This window comes from Mchenga conophoros, linkage group LG22 (assembly GCF_057382185.1).
Source record: "Mchenga conophoros isolate Kocher_MC1m ecotype Shallow Benthic linkage group LG22, M_conophoros_male_GT1.1, whole genome shotgun sequence".
In the NCBI taxonomy this organism is placed as follows: Eukaryota; Metazoa; Chordata; class Actinopteri; order Cichliformes; family Cichlidae; genus Mchenga; species Mchenga conophoros.
Window position 1 is genome coordinate 14,828,133 of NC_140546.1, and position 16,944 is coordinate 14,845,076.

At 40.8% G+C, this 16,944-nt stretch overlaps 1 protein-coding gene across 3 annotated transcripts; it reads right to left on the bottom strand.

Annotated features, from left to right (window-relative positions):
• Nucleotides 1–990: 990 nt before the first annotated feature.
• rprd2a (regulation of nuclear pre-mRNA domain containing 2a) lies at nt 991–16,858 on the bottom strand. Of its 3 annotated transcripts, none has more exons than XM_085262599.1 (12): nt 16,404–16,858; nt 10,131–10,260; nt 9,819–9,970; nt 9,423–9,475; nt 9,147–9,273; nt 8,870–9,045; nt 8,256–8,598; nt 6,626–6,829; nt 5,989–6,171; nt 3,884–5,894; nt 1,359–1,507; nt 991–1,202 (listed from the first exon to the last, which is right to left on the bottom strand). In XM_085262599.1, exons 1-10 carry the CDS (start codon nt 16,576–16,578, stop codon nt 4,195–4,197), a joined length of 3,243 nt encoding a protein of 1,080 aa, XP_085118725.1. In that variant the 5' UTR covers nt 16,579–16,858; the 3' UTR covers nt 991–1,202; nt 1,359–1,507; nt 3,884–4,194. The 3 variants fall into 3 exon arrangements, with proteins under 3 accessions (XP_085118725.1, XP_085118724.1, XP_085118723.1); XM_085262598.1 differs by having other exon boundaries at nt 991–1,206; XM_085262597.1 differs by having other exon boundaries at nt 991–1,507.
• Nucleotides 16,859–16,944: the final 86 nt, after the last annotated feature.

Consider the following 16,944-nt stretch of genomic DNA (forward strand, 5'->3'; position numbering starts at 1 on the left):
CCGGTCGATAAGAAGGCAACAGTAACTCAAATAACCACACATCACAGCCAAGGTGTGCAGAACAGCATCTCTGAACACACAGCACACTGAACCACACTGGGTGCCAACATGTCAGCTATTTCTGAGGAATGTTTCCAGCACCTTGCCATAAAGAATTAAGATAGTTCTTAAGGGGAAAGTGAGTCTAACCGAGTACTAGCAAGGTGTACCGAATATTTATAACTAAGTATAAATACTAGGTAAATAAAGGTTAGTTTGAAATACATGACTATCATTTAACCCTCTGCTGTCTGAGGTGCCACAGGGTTAAGGTGCAAGAACCCCACCCTGTTTTTTAAGGAAATTATATACTTAACTGTATTAAGTAAATATAACCATTTTCAAAAGCCAAAAACCCAAATATTCTTATAGCACAGGGTCAGTGATGAGGGCGGTTGCCAAAACTGATGTTCTGAATTAGATGTTACTGGATTAAATAAACAAAACCCATTAAAAAACACTGTTTTAAGAAGATAAAAAGGTTTGACTATAAAGAGATTTTTGAAAAAATGTAGCAGAAATAAAGATGTTTATGTCTTTTGTACATTTTATTAGAAAAGCAGAGCTGTTATATGAATGCTATGGTACAAAGGTTTCACCAACAAATACAAAGGAGGGGTCAGCTGGAAAGTGAAAGCAATCTGAAATGGAAATACTAATTGATCCAATCAAAATTGTCCTTTAGTGCAGGTGTAATGGACTCCCACAATGACTGTAACTTAATTACACAAATGTTTCCCGGAAGATTTAAATGCTCCAGAAATGGGTCTTAAACTCAATGTTCATTAAAGGTCATAAGAGACACTCTTTGAATTTTGTCTCTTACAACAAAATTTCAAAGTCTGGTTAAAATTGAGACATTTTTAAATTGAAGGGCAACTTTCTTAAACTGAGCTTGGAGATGCTCGTTTGTTAAATACTGTAAGGAAATGATCAGACAACGACGCTGTGTTTTGTTTTCATTTGCACAATGATCATTTATTCCACAAAAACATGCATTTAATGGGTATCTGTACAGGTTGGAAGCATGAAAAGCACAGATTTGTTTAAAGCAATGTAAAGAGAAGGCAATAAAATAGCTGTAATTATTCATAAGGTTATTAATAATCCTGGTTGTACTCACATGGTCCTCTATGTCCAGCGGTCCTCGTTTCCTGTGTTTCCTCACTCACAAACACACCCAGACACACACACACAGGGTCGGAGAACAAATAGAACCATTTTCAACATTTTATTTTCCCCCCACTCTGTATTGATTGTTTTGATTTCCTGCTGGTGGCACTTAGTTTCTGATGTAGCTATTAAACTGAAAGCCTTACCGGTGCACAGCGTTCATAACAGGCCGTGAAGAGCCATCACTGCGAGCGGTGCAGGATTCAAAGAGAGGAGCCGCCACCATCTTCATCAGTTAACATGTGGGGGAAAGGTTTCCATCACATCAGACACATCAAAGTGTGGCTCTGGATCCCTGAGGATGAAAACAGGAGCGAGGAGGGGAGGGGATGAGAAACGGGGGATGAGTTCAAAAAAATTCAGGGGGAAGGAGGTGCGTGTGTGTAGGTAACGTTCACTCACTTCTTCCTTTATGTAAACACAAAGAAAAATGCGTACACTAAGGTGACCTGACACATTTACGCACGTCCCCGATATGAAGGCTGATAAATGCTGAATAATTTAGTTATTTATTGAATTTTTCATGCTATAGGCTACCCCTCCCCTCTCTAACAAAGTGACTCTGGGAAGATGTGCTGACATCTGGCGACGGCCGGCTCACCTGTGACTATGTTTAATTTCCAAGTAAACTCCGCAGATTAAAAACTAACTTCTGACCAATAAAGATGTCGAATGGGAGCACTCGTTTTCTATTTGTTCCCTCCAATTGTTTTCATCTAACACCGCTTTTTTTGTTTTCGTGTTTGTGTGCGCGAAGGGAACGATTTATTGCTAAAATCGAAACTCATTTCCCTAAACGACCTCCGTGCTAATTAAAGTAGACCTAAATTAAGGGCAGGTTTAACTGCACGGATTTATCAGAGTTAGGAGCCCATTCACATCGACACTTTTAAAAGGAAAAAAATTAAGCTGTATTATTTGCCGCTTACGCACTTAGAAATAACAGTCCCAAGAATAATGTCTTTTTTTAACTTCTCATACTTGATTTAATGCAATAATTTAATGACCGCACTAAGAAACTGCAAATGAATTAAGGGAAGTGGGTCTTTCGGTACTTGATTATAACTGCCTAATCAATCCAACTGATCACCACTTTTGTCTTTTAGAGTGATTCTCACGCTGAGGCTGTGTGTGTGTGTTTGGCACCAAATCGATCTGGACCTCTTCAATTAAAGAGAATATTTGCGGAGTCAAGAGACCCTTACTGAAAACGTGTTCATTTCAAATTAAGCCAAACTGACTGCATTAATGCTCCCTGCACGGCAGCCTCACATGGAGACACCTAACAGACCTTTAACTGCTTTAAGGATCCAAGTTACGCGTAAAACCGCCTCTACTTTATTTTGGATCTCAGCCAAACTAATCTTTTGCAAATTTATTCTTGTTACTAGGCAACTTTTCGGGCATCTGCCCAACAAAGCAGAGCAAATGTGATTCGATTAAACTAAGTAACCTATGCACACAGAGGTACACACAATCAGTGTGGACACTACTTCTTTAACCGTATTTATCTTAAATACCAAAAAACTTATGTAATAAAAAAGTAACTCAGAGCAAAAATCTGACTTATCAAGTTAAGATGTTTTTCTTTAGAAATGTCTATCCCTATAAATGTAATAAATGTAGTAAACGGAGCTTTTTCTTCTAATATCACTTTTATCTGGTCTGATGCAGCAACGTATTTTAAACCTAATGGGATGCTGATACATTGATGAACACATTTCCCAAACAGTATTATAGATTTAATCCTTAAATTATGAACCATAGCTTAAAAAGAAAAAGAAAAAAAAGAAACCCCACAACACTCTTTAGTGTTACCTGCAGTCGTGTTCATGAGTAATGGGCCCAGTGGCGTTATAATTTCTGTGTGAATAATTAGAGGTCCTGGCTTAGGTGCTTTTAAATGTGATGCAGAAGTAAAGGCAGTGATGCAACAGGTCAGGGATCAGAGATGATAAAAAAAAAAAAAAAGAATAAATAAATAAACGACACTTTTTTCAAACTCAGATTTTTATTGGTCAGTACAAATAAACGAAAGTGAAGCCGACTGTCTTCATCCTCCTTCCAGAAATGCACTTCTTCTGTGTCGGTGTTGGAGGCTGGAAAAAAAATCCCCCCCCCCCCCCCTTTGACTAGACTTGTGTCGCCTTCCTAAACGGGACGTAAAAATTATCGCCGAAGGGATCTTGCGCATAGGTGGGGAAAAGCAATGCTTCACAAAAAACAAAAAGACAAAACACAGAACATTTGGAGCTGGAACAATGAGAAATAATTCCGCCAAATATACTAATGTGCACTGTAGAAGAAACAGAAATTCCATAGCATACACTCTGTTTGTCATACCCAAAGACAAGTTGAAATTAACGATTTTTCAAACGCTAATGGGATCCTGCTGATACGGGACTGAAGCAGTCAAAACTGCTCACTGAAAAACTAAATAAGAGCAGAAACACTGCACCAACTACACTCTTTTCTCACCGTCTTAGCAAAAATAACTGTCTTTCAAAAAAGGTGTGGAACTATCTGTGTCTAGTTGGTTTAGACTGGACTGCATGCACACACACGTACCATGCACGCACTCTGACACGCTTACATTTAACGTAGTGCTTCATATTGGAGGAAATGATACAAAAAGTGAATTTTATATATATATATATGTATATATATCCACCTCTTATCTTCTTTAATCTTCTGTCTTCGCTCTTCAGCTCAGCAACCCTCTCAGAGGCACCGTGTTCTTTATGTCTCTTGGTGTTGGCTCTCCTCAGTCTTCCACACACCCTTTTTTCCTTCTGCATTTAACGTTTTTTTCTTCTGGAAGCTGCTGAATTAATTCTTCTTCAGCTCAGCTTTGCCACATCGTGCCCACCCCAGTGCAATAACTGCACATTCATCCACCTGCAGTCTCCATTTCAGTTTTTAAGAGGCTTTTATGACCTCCAAGACTTTTGACTGTGAGCAGTCTCAGGGCTACATGCTCAGTCAGTACCGTGGGGGCATAAAGGGTCTCTTAGGGGGGAACATTGGGCCTCCTGGTCTTAGACCTGGACGTTTGCCTCTAAACCTCGGGTCAGGACCTTGAAATCGAGGAAATGGGGGGCGAGGAGGTCCTCTGGGGTGTGGGTGATGTGCAGGGTGAGGAGGTCGATGCGGAGGTCGTAGACCGGGATGACGGATTTCGTGATGAGGCGGTGGTCTCCTAGGGGGGTATTGCGGAGCAGGGGGGCTGTGATGTGGGTAGTCGTGGGCGTAGTAAGGCTCCTCTGAGTTTGAGAGTGGAGGAGTGAGGCGGCCTCGAACTCGGGGATAGTGGTGTGGAGGGCTGCCTGGTCTGTAATACGGGTCATCTGGGCCGTGATAAGGATTGTCTTGGAAATAAGGGGGCTCGTGCTGGAGGAGTTCGTCATGGTGCCGCTCGAGGTCCCCCTGGTAATGCCGGTCATCTGACTGGTGATGTAAATCCTCAGGGTGATGTGGCCGATGCTGGTCAGTGTCATACAGATGTTCATCAGGATGATACAGGGATTTGTGTTGATGATCATGGACCACCATCCCACTGATGACACTCTCAGTTCTGGCCCCGAGCACGTCCCCAGAGTCTGTGCCGGGAATCGGCTGCTGCTCCGGAGGAATCATCGAATTGCTGGCCAATGAAACGGAAACCTCAAAACCGCGAGGAGGGGGAGGTAACCTTGGGACAGGAGGAAGATTGCTTTTAAAGAAACCATGCAATGGGGTGCCCCCCTGCTGGGAGAGCAGCTCTTGAGGTTCACGAGTTTGCTCAGCTTGGTATGGATAACGTCCGGATGTCTTGTTTTCTTGAGCCCCTCCAGGCATATTATAGCCCCTGGGCTGCTGAGAGCTCCCCTCTGGGTAAGTGTCACCGTACCAACTCCTTTCACTAGGCCCATGAAAGCTGTCAGCAGTCTGTGTGTTACCGGCACTGCCTGGGGCTCTTTCTCCAGGCACTGGCCCTCCTGTCTGTGCAGAAATCTGCTGGTAATGTCCAACCGGGGCAGTAATCCCATGTTCAGAGATCTCCTGTTTGCCAAACGGGTACGCCTGGTAGATCTGCCCATTCTGAGCCACACCTGGCTGCAGGTGAGCAGGCTGTTGAGGATTGTTGGGGTTCGGCTGTGTGCTATTCTGGTATGCAACAGGAGCCATTATTGCAGATTCAACAGATGACTGACTTAACTTGGGAGCAAATGGAACCACCATTGGCTTGTCCATAATCTCATCCTGAGTAGGCGTGCCTCCCCCCTCGTCCCGCACAGGTGTCCCATCCTGGGTGTCTGTGCAAGTAACCGGACTATGATTATTGCTTCCGAGAGCTGGGTTTGTTGAAAAAACCAAGTCAAATGCACTAAAAGCAGGGTTTCCCTGCAAGAAGCTGTGTATTTTAGACTCTAAACTTGTAGAGGGTGGTTCAGGATCTGTTGTCAAATCCATGTCTCTATGAAGAGCCTGAACCAGGGCAGAGGCAGGGTTGGAATTCTGGGGGGATGCTTGGGTGCTTGAGCTCTGCCTTGCAGTAGATTTGGATAGGGGAAGCACAGATGTGCCAAAGGAGTGAGGCAAGCTCTGAGAGGGTACCGCTGATGAAACTGTGGATGAAGGAGAGGCAGTAATCTTGCCTGTACTGGAGGAGTCAGCTGAGCTGCCCACAACAGAGGTGATGCCTAAGGGGCACAAGGAAGATAGAAGAAAGATAAGCAAGGGTGCTGCTATAAATCAACATTTCTTTGAATACTTTAAGTAAAGGTTGACTCTCACCTTCGAGGCTGCTTTGACCCTGGACTTTGGACAGAGCACTGAGGAGGTCTGCAGGACTCACTTCTACCTTGGAGAGGATACTAACCAGTGAACTGGGGTCCTGTGCTGCCACAGGAAGAGCAGGCGTGCTCTTAACTGAGGAGACAGCGGGGGCAGCTGCAGGAGGAGTCTCCACTAAGGGCGCTGCAAAAAACAAAGCTACACTCACTCACAGAGTAACCCACCATATACTAACTTTTTATTAGACAGTTAACAGATCTGTGAAGGCCAAATGTTCATTCATAGATTTATGCATTATGAGGCATATTTAAAACAAACTAACTTTGACATTTGACAAACCTACTGGATTAACTTAAATACTCTGTTAAATCTATGCAATCTAAAGACACTGAAAACATATATGCAGCTTAAGTACATACTCACATATGCTCTCAGGATCTTTTTGTTTATCTCTACATTAAAAATTAATGACACTGCAAAGATATTCACGCTCCAAACACATTGCAAACCCAGTTGGTTTTTCCACAGCAGAAGTCGAGACACGCTTAATGACGGCACGTGGAAGATTTTATTTTATTTTGAAAGAATTGAAAGAAATCATCTATGTGCATGTCACAAAAAGGCCCTCGCTACTCACCTGTGTTCTTCACGACTGAGCTTAAGCTGTTGAGGATGGAGCCAATTTTATTCATGTCCACACTTTCCAGAGCGGCCGCTGGAGCGGCAATGGGAGGCGCGATCTGTGCGACGGTGGGCTGCTCTGTCGGTACTAATGGCACGCTTTTTGCAGGCATCGGTGCGGGCACCTCTGGGTGGAGAACGGGTTCTGTCCGCTCTTCAACTGAGGAAAGAAAATATGGCAGCGATAACAGTGAGTGAGGGCCAATGTAATGGTGCAGCTAAGTGCAGTTCCTCTACATTTGGTTTTTGTGACTAATTTTGTCGCTGTCACCTGATTTCCAGGGCAAATTTCTCAAAAGTTACTCAAATAATGGTTGCAGGAAGGAATGCGGTGCAAAAAAGAGAACAGAAAATATATTTATGACTCTAGCTGTATATTGACAAGTGTTTTAATATTAAAAATGTTTCCTAGAGATGTAGGGTACTGAGATTTGCTTTTGCAGAGACCTGATGCTCAAAATTAGCTCAAGATGGATAATTACATTAGAACATTTTCTCTTTAGCGGTAACCAAAGCTAATTATTTACTTCTATACCATCCTATCCCTACCAGCTTATACTGTCATCCCGACTTTCTCCATGTCCTCATTCACTACATCCATGAACCTCCTTTGTGCTATTCCATATTCAGCATCCTTAGCCTTGCTTCTCTAACTTTGTCTCCAATTTCCTCGACCTGTGCCGTCTCTCTCTGACGTACCAATTTCTAACCCTAGTCACTCGCAACGAAAACTTCAACTCTGCCACATCTGGCTCCAGTTTTGAAATGACTCCATTTGGTCAGCGTAGCCACTAAAACTGCTTGGATGCTTCAGGATTAATGAATTCCTCTAAATAACAGGTGTGATTTGTAAAGCCTGATTTATCTTTGATGCAGAGCTTTACCAGATGTCCACAGCAGGCGATGGTTTCACCTGTGATCACAATGCATCCATCTAAGTAAATGCATACTCTGTGATATGTGATGGCGGTGGGCTGGGCACACGCTAGAACTCAAACTACATTGAGGAAGAATATTCCTATTTTAACATGCAGGTCAATTTAAGAATGTGCACATCAGCTACTGCGCAGATGCTGTTTCTTCCATGGAGTCTCATCAGATTGTGTATAACAGACATTTTGTCTTCATTAAATGGTCAGAAATGAGAAGAAAACTGTCAAACTTCTGTCAAATAAGGTAACACAGACTCATCACCTTTCTTATTTCGAACGCAGTCAAATCCAAAAGGCCCTTTTTTTCCTCCAGGAAAAACTTTAACAAGCCAGCTTATCTCAAAACAAACGAAATATGTAAAAAGACTGCTTTTAAAATTAAAACTCGGAACATTTGAACTAGTTAGATGACACCATGCAACATCTGTATTAACTACTACCGACAGCAGGTTCAAAAGATGCTACTGCAAAAGTTGAAACAATGATTATCATGCAATGCTTGAGAACTTTTGTGTCATTACGGTGCTTGCCCATCTCTCCTGTGTTTGTCATTTCATTCTTTTTAGTAAAGTACTGAAGACCAATATAAAAACCACAAAGCACTTAAAAAGCATTGCAGAGGCTTGAAATCCCAAAACATTACTCCCTCCTTACCTATGATGCCCCCACTCTCCATTTCGTCCTCAGACAGCTCCATGTCCTCCACCTCGCGATTGTCATTCTCACCGAGAGCCTCTGTGTCTCTGGGAGACCCCCCCGGGGAGGACAGAGGGCTCGGGGCTGGGGGCTCTGCATCATCGTCCATTGCAGAACCATCGAGGTCTGGATCGGGGTGGGCCATTTCCAGACCGTGGAAAGGAGACTCTGAGCCTGTTGGAGATGGAGCGTCTGCCGAGGGAGAGGGGATGGGTGACTCGTCCAGGTCGGGTAAGGTGGACTTCAAGGTGTCCAGCTTACGCTTGAGGTGGGACACCCGGTTAGCAAATGTTTGGTAGGCCTTGAGAGGAGAAGCAACGGAGTTTAAATACATGAAAATGTAAATGTTAAGTCTATTAGCCAGTTTTAATACAGACTTCACGCAAATTCAAACAGCAAGATAGAGAGGCATAAGGTTTATCTACAGCTAGCAACATAAGAGTCTAAAACATAATGTACCAAAATGCCCAACACAAGCTGGGTAATAAACCTACAGGTAACTGAATTTCTTCATGCTTTAGAACAACAACAACAACAAAAATACAAATTAAAAATAAACATCTTTCACTTACGTTAGCTACAATCTTCACTTCCTTGTACTGCATCTCATAGAAGATATCTGCGTTGGTGAGTGCCTCCATGAGTTGAGGTAGGATTTTGTTTTGTTTATCAAAGAACTTCACGAACTCCTGTAGCTGTGCGCTTCCTTCCTCAAAGTCCTTGGAGAACTTCTTTCCTCCTGCCTTATCTGCAAGAACCAAGCAGTAATGTGAGGAAATCGTCAAAGTCATAACCCATCCTTCCTATCGCTCCAGGTTAGGCTGTATAGCAGCAAAAAGAATAAAATACCTTTGAGTTTCTTGAGGGCATCAGAACTGAAGATGTCAACCCTCATAGCTGCCAGCTGTTTCTCTCTGAGGTCGACCTCCTCCACAGATCTCTTGTACTTGGCCAGCTGGTCTATGAGTGCCTGCGGCTAAAGCAGAGGGAGCAGTCAGTCATATCATAAGCGCAACAAAGTCTGATCACAGTGTTTGAGTCAAAGACAAGACGATAACAACCGTGCTTGTAAAACGGCACAGCTGGAGTTTAGTGAGGAGCTTTAAACTCTAACATCACACTTACCACAAATTCAGCAACGACCTTGGATCGTAGATCAGCTTTAGACTCGGCTGGAGCTTTAAAATAAATAAAAAGCCCATAAACTCAAACAGCAAAATTAACTACAAACACCCAGAAATCTACACAACAGAATGAAATGCAACATTATTTAACGGAATTATTCCTAAACTCTGGGAAAACTATGGATGTATTAAACCTAATAAATAAGAAACTTGTCTTAAAGCCAATTAAATTAAAAATTAAATAAATTGTGTTTTCATAATCACTGACAGCCAAAACTGTAACTGCAATTAAAATACAATTAACTGTACAAGGTGCCACGACTGGTAACGACAAGTTTCATGTTAAGATGGTGCGTCTAATAAAATTAAAAATTATAAAAATAATAAGCAAACTTACTTTTTTGCTCCACAGGAGTGACAGGAGGGGACTCCTCTTTGATCAGGGCGTTCTTAAGGTCGGCAATGAGAGTCCCCGAATACACACCTCTCTCCTCCCAGATGGACAGTATCCTCTCTGCTGATTTTATCACCTTCGAGTCACCTTCACAGCTACAGAAAGGGGAGATGATAAAAACTATAATGATGGCTGCTGGATTTATGTGAGTCCAAATGAAACAAATGAGAGGAATGATGGACAAGAAACACTGAAAGGTAGAGAGCAGCAGAAAGAAACATTGCACCAGTGGAGCACTTACTACAAAGCACTTACTTAACCAGCTGGAAGGCGTCTAGAAGCACCTCGGCGAATGCCGTTCGGTAAACGATGGCATTTTTCCTTTTACAGTTCTGGATGACGTCATTGGCGAGGTATAGCAGGTTGAGCCTATGTGAGGCGTCAGCTGTTGGAGGAAACAGGGCTACATTTCACTGTGTGTTATACTTGTATAACTATGCATGTGACAAATAAAGAACCTTGAAACAGAGGCGCTGATGTTAGCTTGTTTGAACCAGACTGCTTCTAATTATGGTGCTTTTATCTGCGGCTGTTCATTCCCTTAAATCTTTCATCGTTTTTACTGTTTTTGTTGCTGCACAGCATGTGTCCCATTTTTAAATGTGCATATGAAAAAATCTGACTTGAAACCAGTTGAGCCGGAGAAGCAGCTCAGCTCTCTTTCACCTATTTTATTAAATATAGGTCAAAATCAGTAGTGGTCCAACATACTGCTTAATTTATTATCAATTTATAATTTTTGTACTTTATAAAAAGGTCAACATTTTTACTTAACGCCCAGTTAAACTGAATAAATGACAAAAATCCATTATAGACATGTGTGATTAAGTCTGAAGTGATAAATCAGATTCATAAACAACACAGAAAAGATAGCATGCAGTCAACAGCTAACTGTTAAACATGAGGTGAAATCATTTACACAATCTTTGTTCACATTTTATGACCTAAACAAGGAGTTTTAAAAATGCCTGTTTTATGGTTTATACACACCATGTGTCATTTTTATTTGCAGTTTTTTTTATATTTATGATATGATATCAGCTCATAATATCTCCTGGGCAATAGTTTAATCAGTGCTTGATAAAATAACCAACATCCAGATGCAAAATAAGTCTGCAATGCAACTAATTTCAATTCTCTGTAAGTAAATAATTTTGCTTTAAATAATCAAGTCTCTATTAATTCTCTAATTGTCTAGATGACAGATGAAAGCCACGCTTCTTACTCATCACGAGTAGAAAAGCAAAAGGCTGTTGTTTTCCTTATTATGCTGAGGGTTTGAACCCTAAACACAAACCCCAAACACTACAAAACAGTTTACTTTGAAATTTCTCCTGCAGCACTGAGATCCGCGAGTGTGATCACGTTAGAAGAACAAAATTGTAATATGCTCAGAGATCACTCTAAATTCTCCAAAGTCAAACACCGTTTCAGGTAACTGTAAAATCACTGCGACCAAGATTAACAGCGAAACAGGCAAGCGAGAGCCAAAGACAGCCATCTATGAATACCTTCATTAAAAGGTGGAAACAATCAGCTCGAGGCTTCAAAATCGGTGACATCACAGTGGCTAGTCATCTTTTACATACAGTCTATGTTTTAACTAGAGATACAGTGATCTGGAATCAGCTGATTTTCTAAATTTTTAGACTAGTGACTGACTAGTCAGCCTCTTGTATATTAAATTACAAAGCGGCCCGTTCAACGCATGTGCAACACATGCACAGCAGTGCAGGCATTATCAAAAGGAGCCTATCCTAGCTGCCATAGGTCAAGAGGCGGGATACATCCTGGACACGAGTCCACCTCGCTGCAGGCCTAACACACAGAGACAGAACTATTCAAACACACCTCACTACAACTCACAAAACCCACTAACTGCATGTTTGTAGGAGGAGGTCAGAGTATCCAGAGAGGACCCACGCAGACAACAGAAGAGCATGCAAACTCTAAACAGAAAGACGTAACAAGATGATGGATTTGAACGCAGGACCTCTTGCTGACGGGCAGCACTGCTAACCACCACCCCCTCACCCAATGAAGAACGTCTCCAGTTGAATCAAGCTTTCCAAACAGTAGTGTATTTTACATTTTTATTCTCTTTCTGTCTCTCTCACACACACACACACACACACACACACACACGTTTAAGATCCCTCCTGTTCTTGGGCAGCCTAAACCGAATACAGCATTTCCATTAGTGAGAACACGTCTTTTATGTGCTCTAAGACATGAAGGGCATCTACAATCTGATTTTACATGTTTTTTCCTCAGCTTATGTGTAAGAAAGACTTCATTCTCTTTGAGCCTGAGAAATACTTGAAAGTGGGTGTGCAGAAGCTCCACTGCCATGCTTGACACCATTGCTCTGCAAAGTGAAAGAAAAAATATTCCTCTTATCAGGAAGAGGAACTGATACAACTTTGACAAACCGGAAATTTTGGTATGGATTCTTCACTGGAACTGGTTTTTAATTACTGTCCCTAACTCTGTACAGTGATCTGTGGTTTTACTATTTTTGTTTAAACATAAGATCTGGGATCTTTTTTTTTTTTTTTTTAAATCAAGACATTTCTGTTGGACAATGTTAATGTTTTCCAGCTTATCTCCAGCCAATCTGGTGCACTGACTTAATACTACTTACAATTAGGGTGCAGTTAGTAAGATGTAGGTATATTAAAAATACCTTAGTGCAGTAGTAGTATTAAGTAAGTTCGACCCCACCCATATGGAAAAGATATATATAAATCTTATAAAGTTTGTATCTGTCTTGTGTGAAATTTGTATGAAAAGCATACAAGAGTGAAAACAGATATAAGATCCCTTGAAAAATTATATAAATGAAACTTGTATGTTTTGGATACTTACTAAAACAATATATGAAAGTAATGAGAAAGTGGCCACTTTCATGAGTAAATCATATAAGCCTTATATGATTTACTATATGAAGTAGGCCACATCTTATGCAAGTCTTTTATAAGTTTTTTCTATTTCTTTTCCATATGGGCACCCCTGTTGTTTTGTTTAGGACAGAGGTGGCAAACATAAGGCTCGGGGGCCTGAATCAGCCTGACAAAGGTGCCAATCTGACCTAATCTGACCCCCAGCTTTGGAAAATACAACAAAGGGCATATGTTTTTGACCTTTTAACTATATTTTCACAGGTTTGACAGCTTTTTCTGCTGATAAAGATGTCCCGCAGCCATTAATACCACGCCAAAGTAGTTAAGTAACAGATAAACAATTAGGTTAGTCTTTTATTGTCATTGCACGTGTACATGGGTGCTCCATACCAACTGTGCAGGACTAAAATATAAATAGTAAGACAACAGAAATGCATAACAAGCAATAGGAATATATACAAAACCAGAGGAAGCCCCGCAATAGAAAGACACTGTCTGTTAAATGACAGAAACAGAAGTTCCTGTCTCACTGTCTAATATTGACATTTCTATTAAAAAGGAAGCAAAATCTTCATCAATTAACAAACACTTTGTTTTATAAACACAGGAGAGTCTGGAAAGTGAGCTACCAGAATGTTTTCTGGTGCTTGTGTTTTCCTACATTTATCATGTAGGAAAAAAACGATATGCTGTTGAAATTGCATTATTTATCTAATATTAAGATATCTCAGGGAATAAACGTGTAGTTAAAGTTTCACTCCACCAACCCACCTAAGAACAAAGCGGGCTGTATGTGATGGTCAATGTAAAATGAGTTTGGCATCACTGGTTCAGGACTTTTCCAAAATAGTAAAAAAAAACAAAAAAAACAAAACACAACCCCCCCCCCCCCCAGATATGACACTATAGAGACAAAAATGTCCACTTGTTTTATCTGATGAACACAAGGTTAGATTTAATTTACAACAGTACAAAACAGAAAAAGGAGAGCCAGCAATGCCAAAAAGCTTGATATACTTTCTATTAAATTAATAATCAAATTACTGTAACAAATCTGATATATTAATCCGCACATTTAACAATTTCTTTCTTATTTTCGTTCTCAAGTTCATCCAGAAAGCTTTGGTAGCTTCCAGTTAATACATTTAAATGCTATGTTTTTAAATGTATTTATTAAGTGTTATTCAGATGTTTAAAACATCTGTCTTCACGGTACACCACTAAGCCTCTGAAAAATCCCTAACAGGCTTTAAACTGCATAAATGGAAAACTCAGGTGTCAGATATAATGAAACAGTCATATCTTTAATGACAAAATGGAGACAATGTCTAAAAGAGGATAACACTATACTGCAATCACAGAGGGAGAACCACAACTCTGCTGTTAATAAGGCTCCACGCTGAACATACCTTGCTGTCTTCATCAGCAAAAGACAGTGATGAACTTTAAATTGAAAGCAAATGCTAAAACCTCACTAGAGTACAAATTAATGAACAGTAGGTATAAAGGTCTCAATAGCAATGGCCTTTGTCTTAAATTACTGGACAATTCCAACAATATGAATGATCCTTAAGCTGCAAGTCAAAATAAATTACTCGAAAACTATTCAAGGGCTGTGCATGAGATTTATTCACCTGCTCTGCAGAGAATCAGAAACAGACCACTATTCTCACGTCTGCAAGAAAAAGTTTGTGAACCTGTTTAAACTACTTCTGCACTGATTATTCATAAAATGTGAGCTGAATCTAAATCACAAACATAATCCAATTACACAAATAAAATACGCACATTGTACTTTTGTTGATATAATCTCACAGTGAAGGCTTGAAAATGTAGATTCAACCGTTAGGAGCTCCACTTAAGCAGATGCTGCCTGAAGCATGGATTGTACAGGGGAACATTTGATACATAGCGATGACACTACCCAAGTGAAAAAATGTATAAGGCAAAAGGATTGGTCCTAGCAAGGATTAAGATTTACGATATAAGATTTGTCTTCTTAGTGTAAGACTGGTGGGAGCTGTGTCTTAATTACAGTTACTAGAAAGCTAGATGTGTGATCAAGGCTGCAAAAGCATCTCCTAATACCTTGGCAATAACACAAAGTACTGACTGATTTATTATAAAATAAATAATAGAGCCCCACTGAGAACCTGGTGCAGTTTGACAAATTTCCAAACAAACATGTAAATAATCAAAGTGTCGGTGACAACTCCAATACTTAAAGTGAGTTTGTGTACTCAGTAACATTAGTTTACTCCAGCGGGCCACACGAGGAACTAAAACTGCTGTGGAAGGCCGCACCTGTACACTGAACTCATTCTGCTTATTGTTACTTTTTATTTCTTTATACACTGCTTCTGGTGAAAGTAGATTTTTAGACCCCAAAAAATCAAAAAGACCCCAATTGTGGCCCCATGGATAAATTAACTGCCCAGCGCAGGTTTACGGTAACAGAATATATTTTGTCTACATCAGGGTTTTCAAGCAAAAGGCACCGGGGGACAAATTTGACCTGCCAAGGACTCCAATACGACCCACTTTTACAGCATTTCCTACTGAGAAAGACCTTCTCCTTGGCCATTCATACTACAACAGTGTAATATGTAAAGGACAAAAAATTAAATGACACAGAAATTCCTGTTTTTTTCACTATCAACAAAAGAAAATTCTGTTTGTTTGTTTATACACCCGGTCCAAGGTAAGAAAAAGAAAGAGAAACAGAAAGTTTACTGCGAATTAAGAAAAACTTCCTGTTTTATAATTATCGGACAGTCTGGGCAATGAGTTACCAGAACTTTTGCTGTAATTTTACATATTAATTTCTTACAATGTAAGCACAAAGAATCATACTGGCAGGTTTACTAGAGCAACATTTCTTAACGTGTAGACCAAATTAGATGAACTGTTGAAATTGCACTTTTTAATATATTAAAATATCTCATTATTTAATGTTTATTTAAATTTGTTTACATTGACAGAAAGGAGGGTTTCACTCATCTGTCCCAATTACAATCAAAGTAAGCCGTATGTGGCTCTCGATGTAAAAAAAAAAAAAAAAAGAGTATGACATCGCTGGTCTATATATTATAGATGGACATTGGTGTCCCGCCCCATCCAAAACGTCACTGTTCCCCATGAGCTGACTACAAATAGTTCAGTCATACAGTTTGGTAACAAAACTGTCTTTCCAGTCTCATAACATGTAGTGATCTGGTAGGCTGTTAAATCTTGAATTTCCCGTTGTAGCCTGTAAAGCTGGCACAGGCTGACCTCTTGTAGCACTGTCAGAACTGTAAATTTGACAGGTTCACTACTCTGCACATTAGTTTATAAACTATTTGTAGACTACGCGGGTAAACGCAGGCTATAGTGTGCACATGGATGACAGCTTGAATGTCCCTGCTGTCAAAGGAGCGCCAGTTTTAAACTCCACCGTTTCCCGGCATTTCAACCTAAGGCAAATAGGACAAAGACCTTAACGCGCCCGGATAAAGGTATGATTCGTCAAACAGCAGGAATAAAAACTATATTTAAAATATGTATAAGCACAAACATCTCATTGCAACCATTGCGATCGTTGAGCTCAAACGAGTTCAAAGGTGCAGGCAGTAGGGCTACTTACATTTCTTCAAGCACTTGATCCAGTGTCGCACTATCACACTGTGGTACTTCTTGTTGTCGATGCACCACGCTGACAGTCCTTGAATCGAGTCCATGGTGTTGGTCACATTTTGTAACTTTCTGTCCAAAGTGGACTCCAGAGAGCCGCTGGTAGCGGCTCCGGCTCCCGCTGCCATGTCCGGACGAGTTTGTTGGGGAAGGCTAGCACTTAGCTTAGCATGCTAGCTTAACGCAGCACAGGCATCTTTGCACTCAGAAGCCTCTCAGCCTGCTCCGGTTGCTAACCCGTGTCCCAATCCCTGTGTGTGTACAAATTATTCACGGTGAGCTTCCTTATCGCGGCTAAACAGTCATATCGTTTCACATTGAAGGACTAAAACTCAGCGCCTCGCGGCATCCTGTGGATCTGTTTACTCGTTGTTGGTGGGGTGATGAAGAACACTTCCGCAAACACTACTCGATTATGGCGCCACCCAGTGTCACGGAAGGTGAATTTTCTCTTCTTCTTTGTTTTTTGTTAGCGACACCAGCTGCGCGTTATT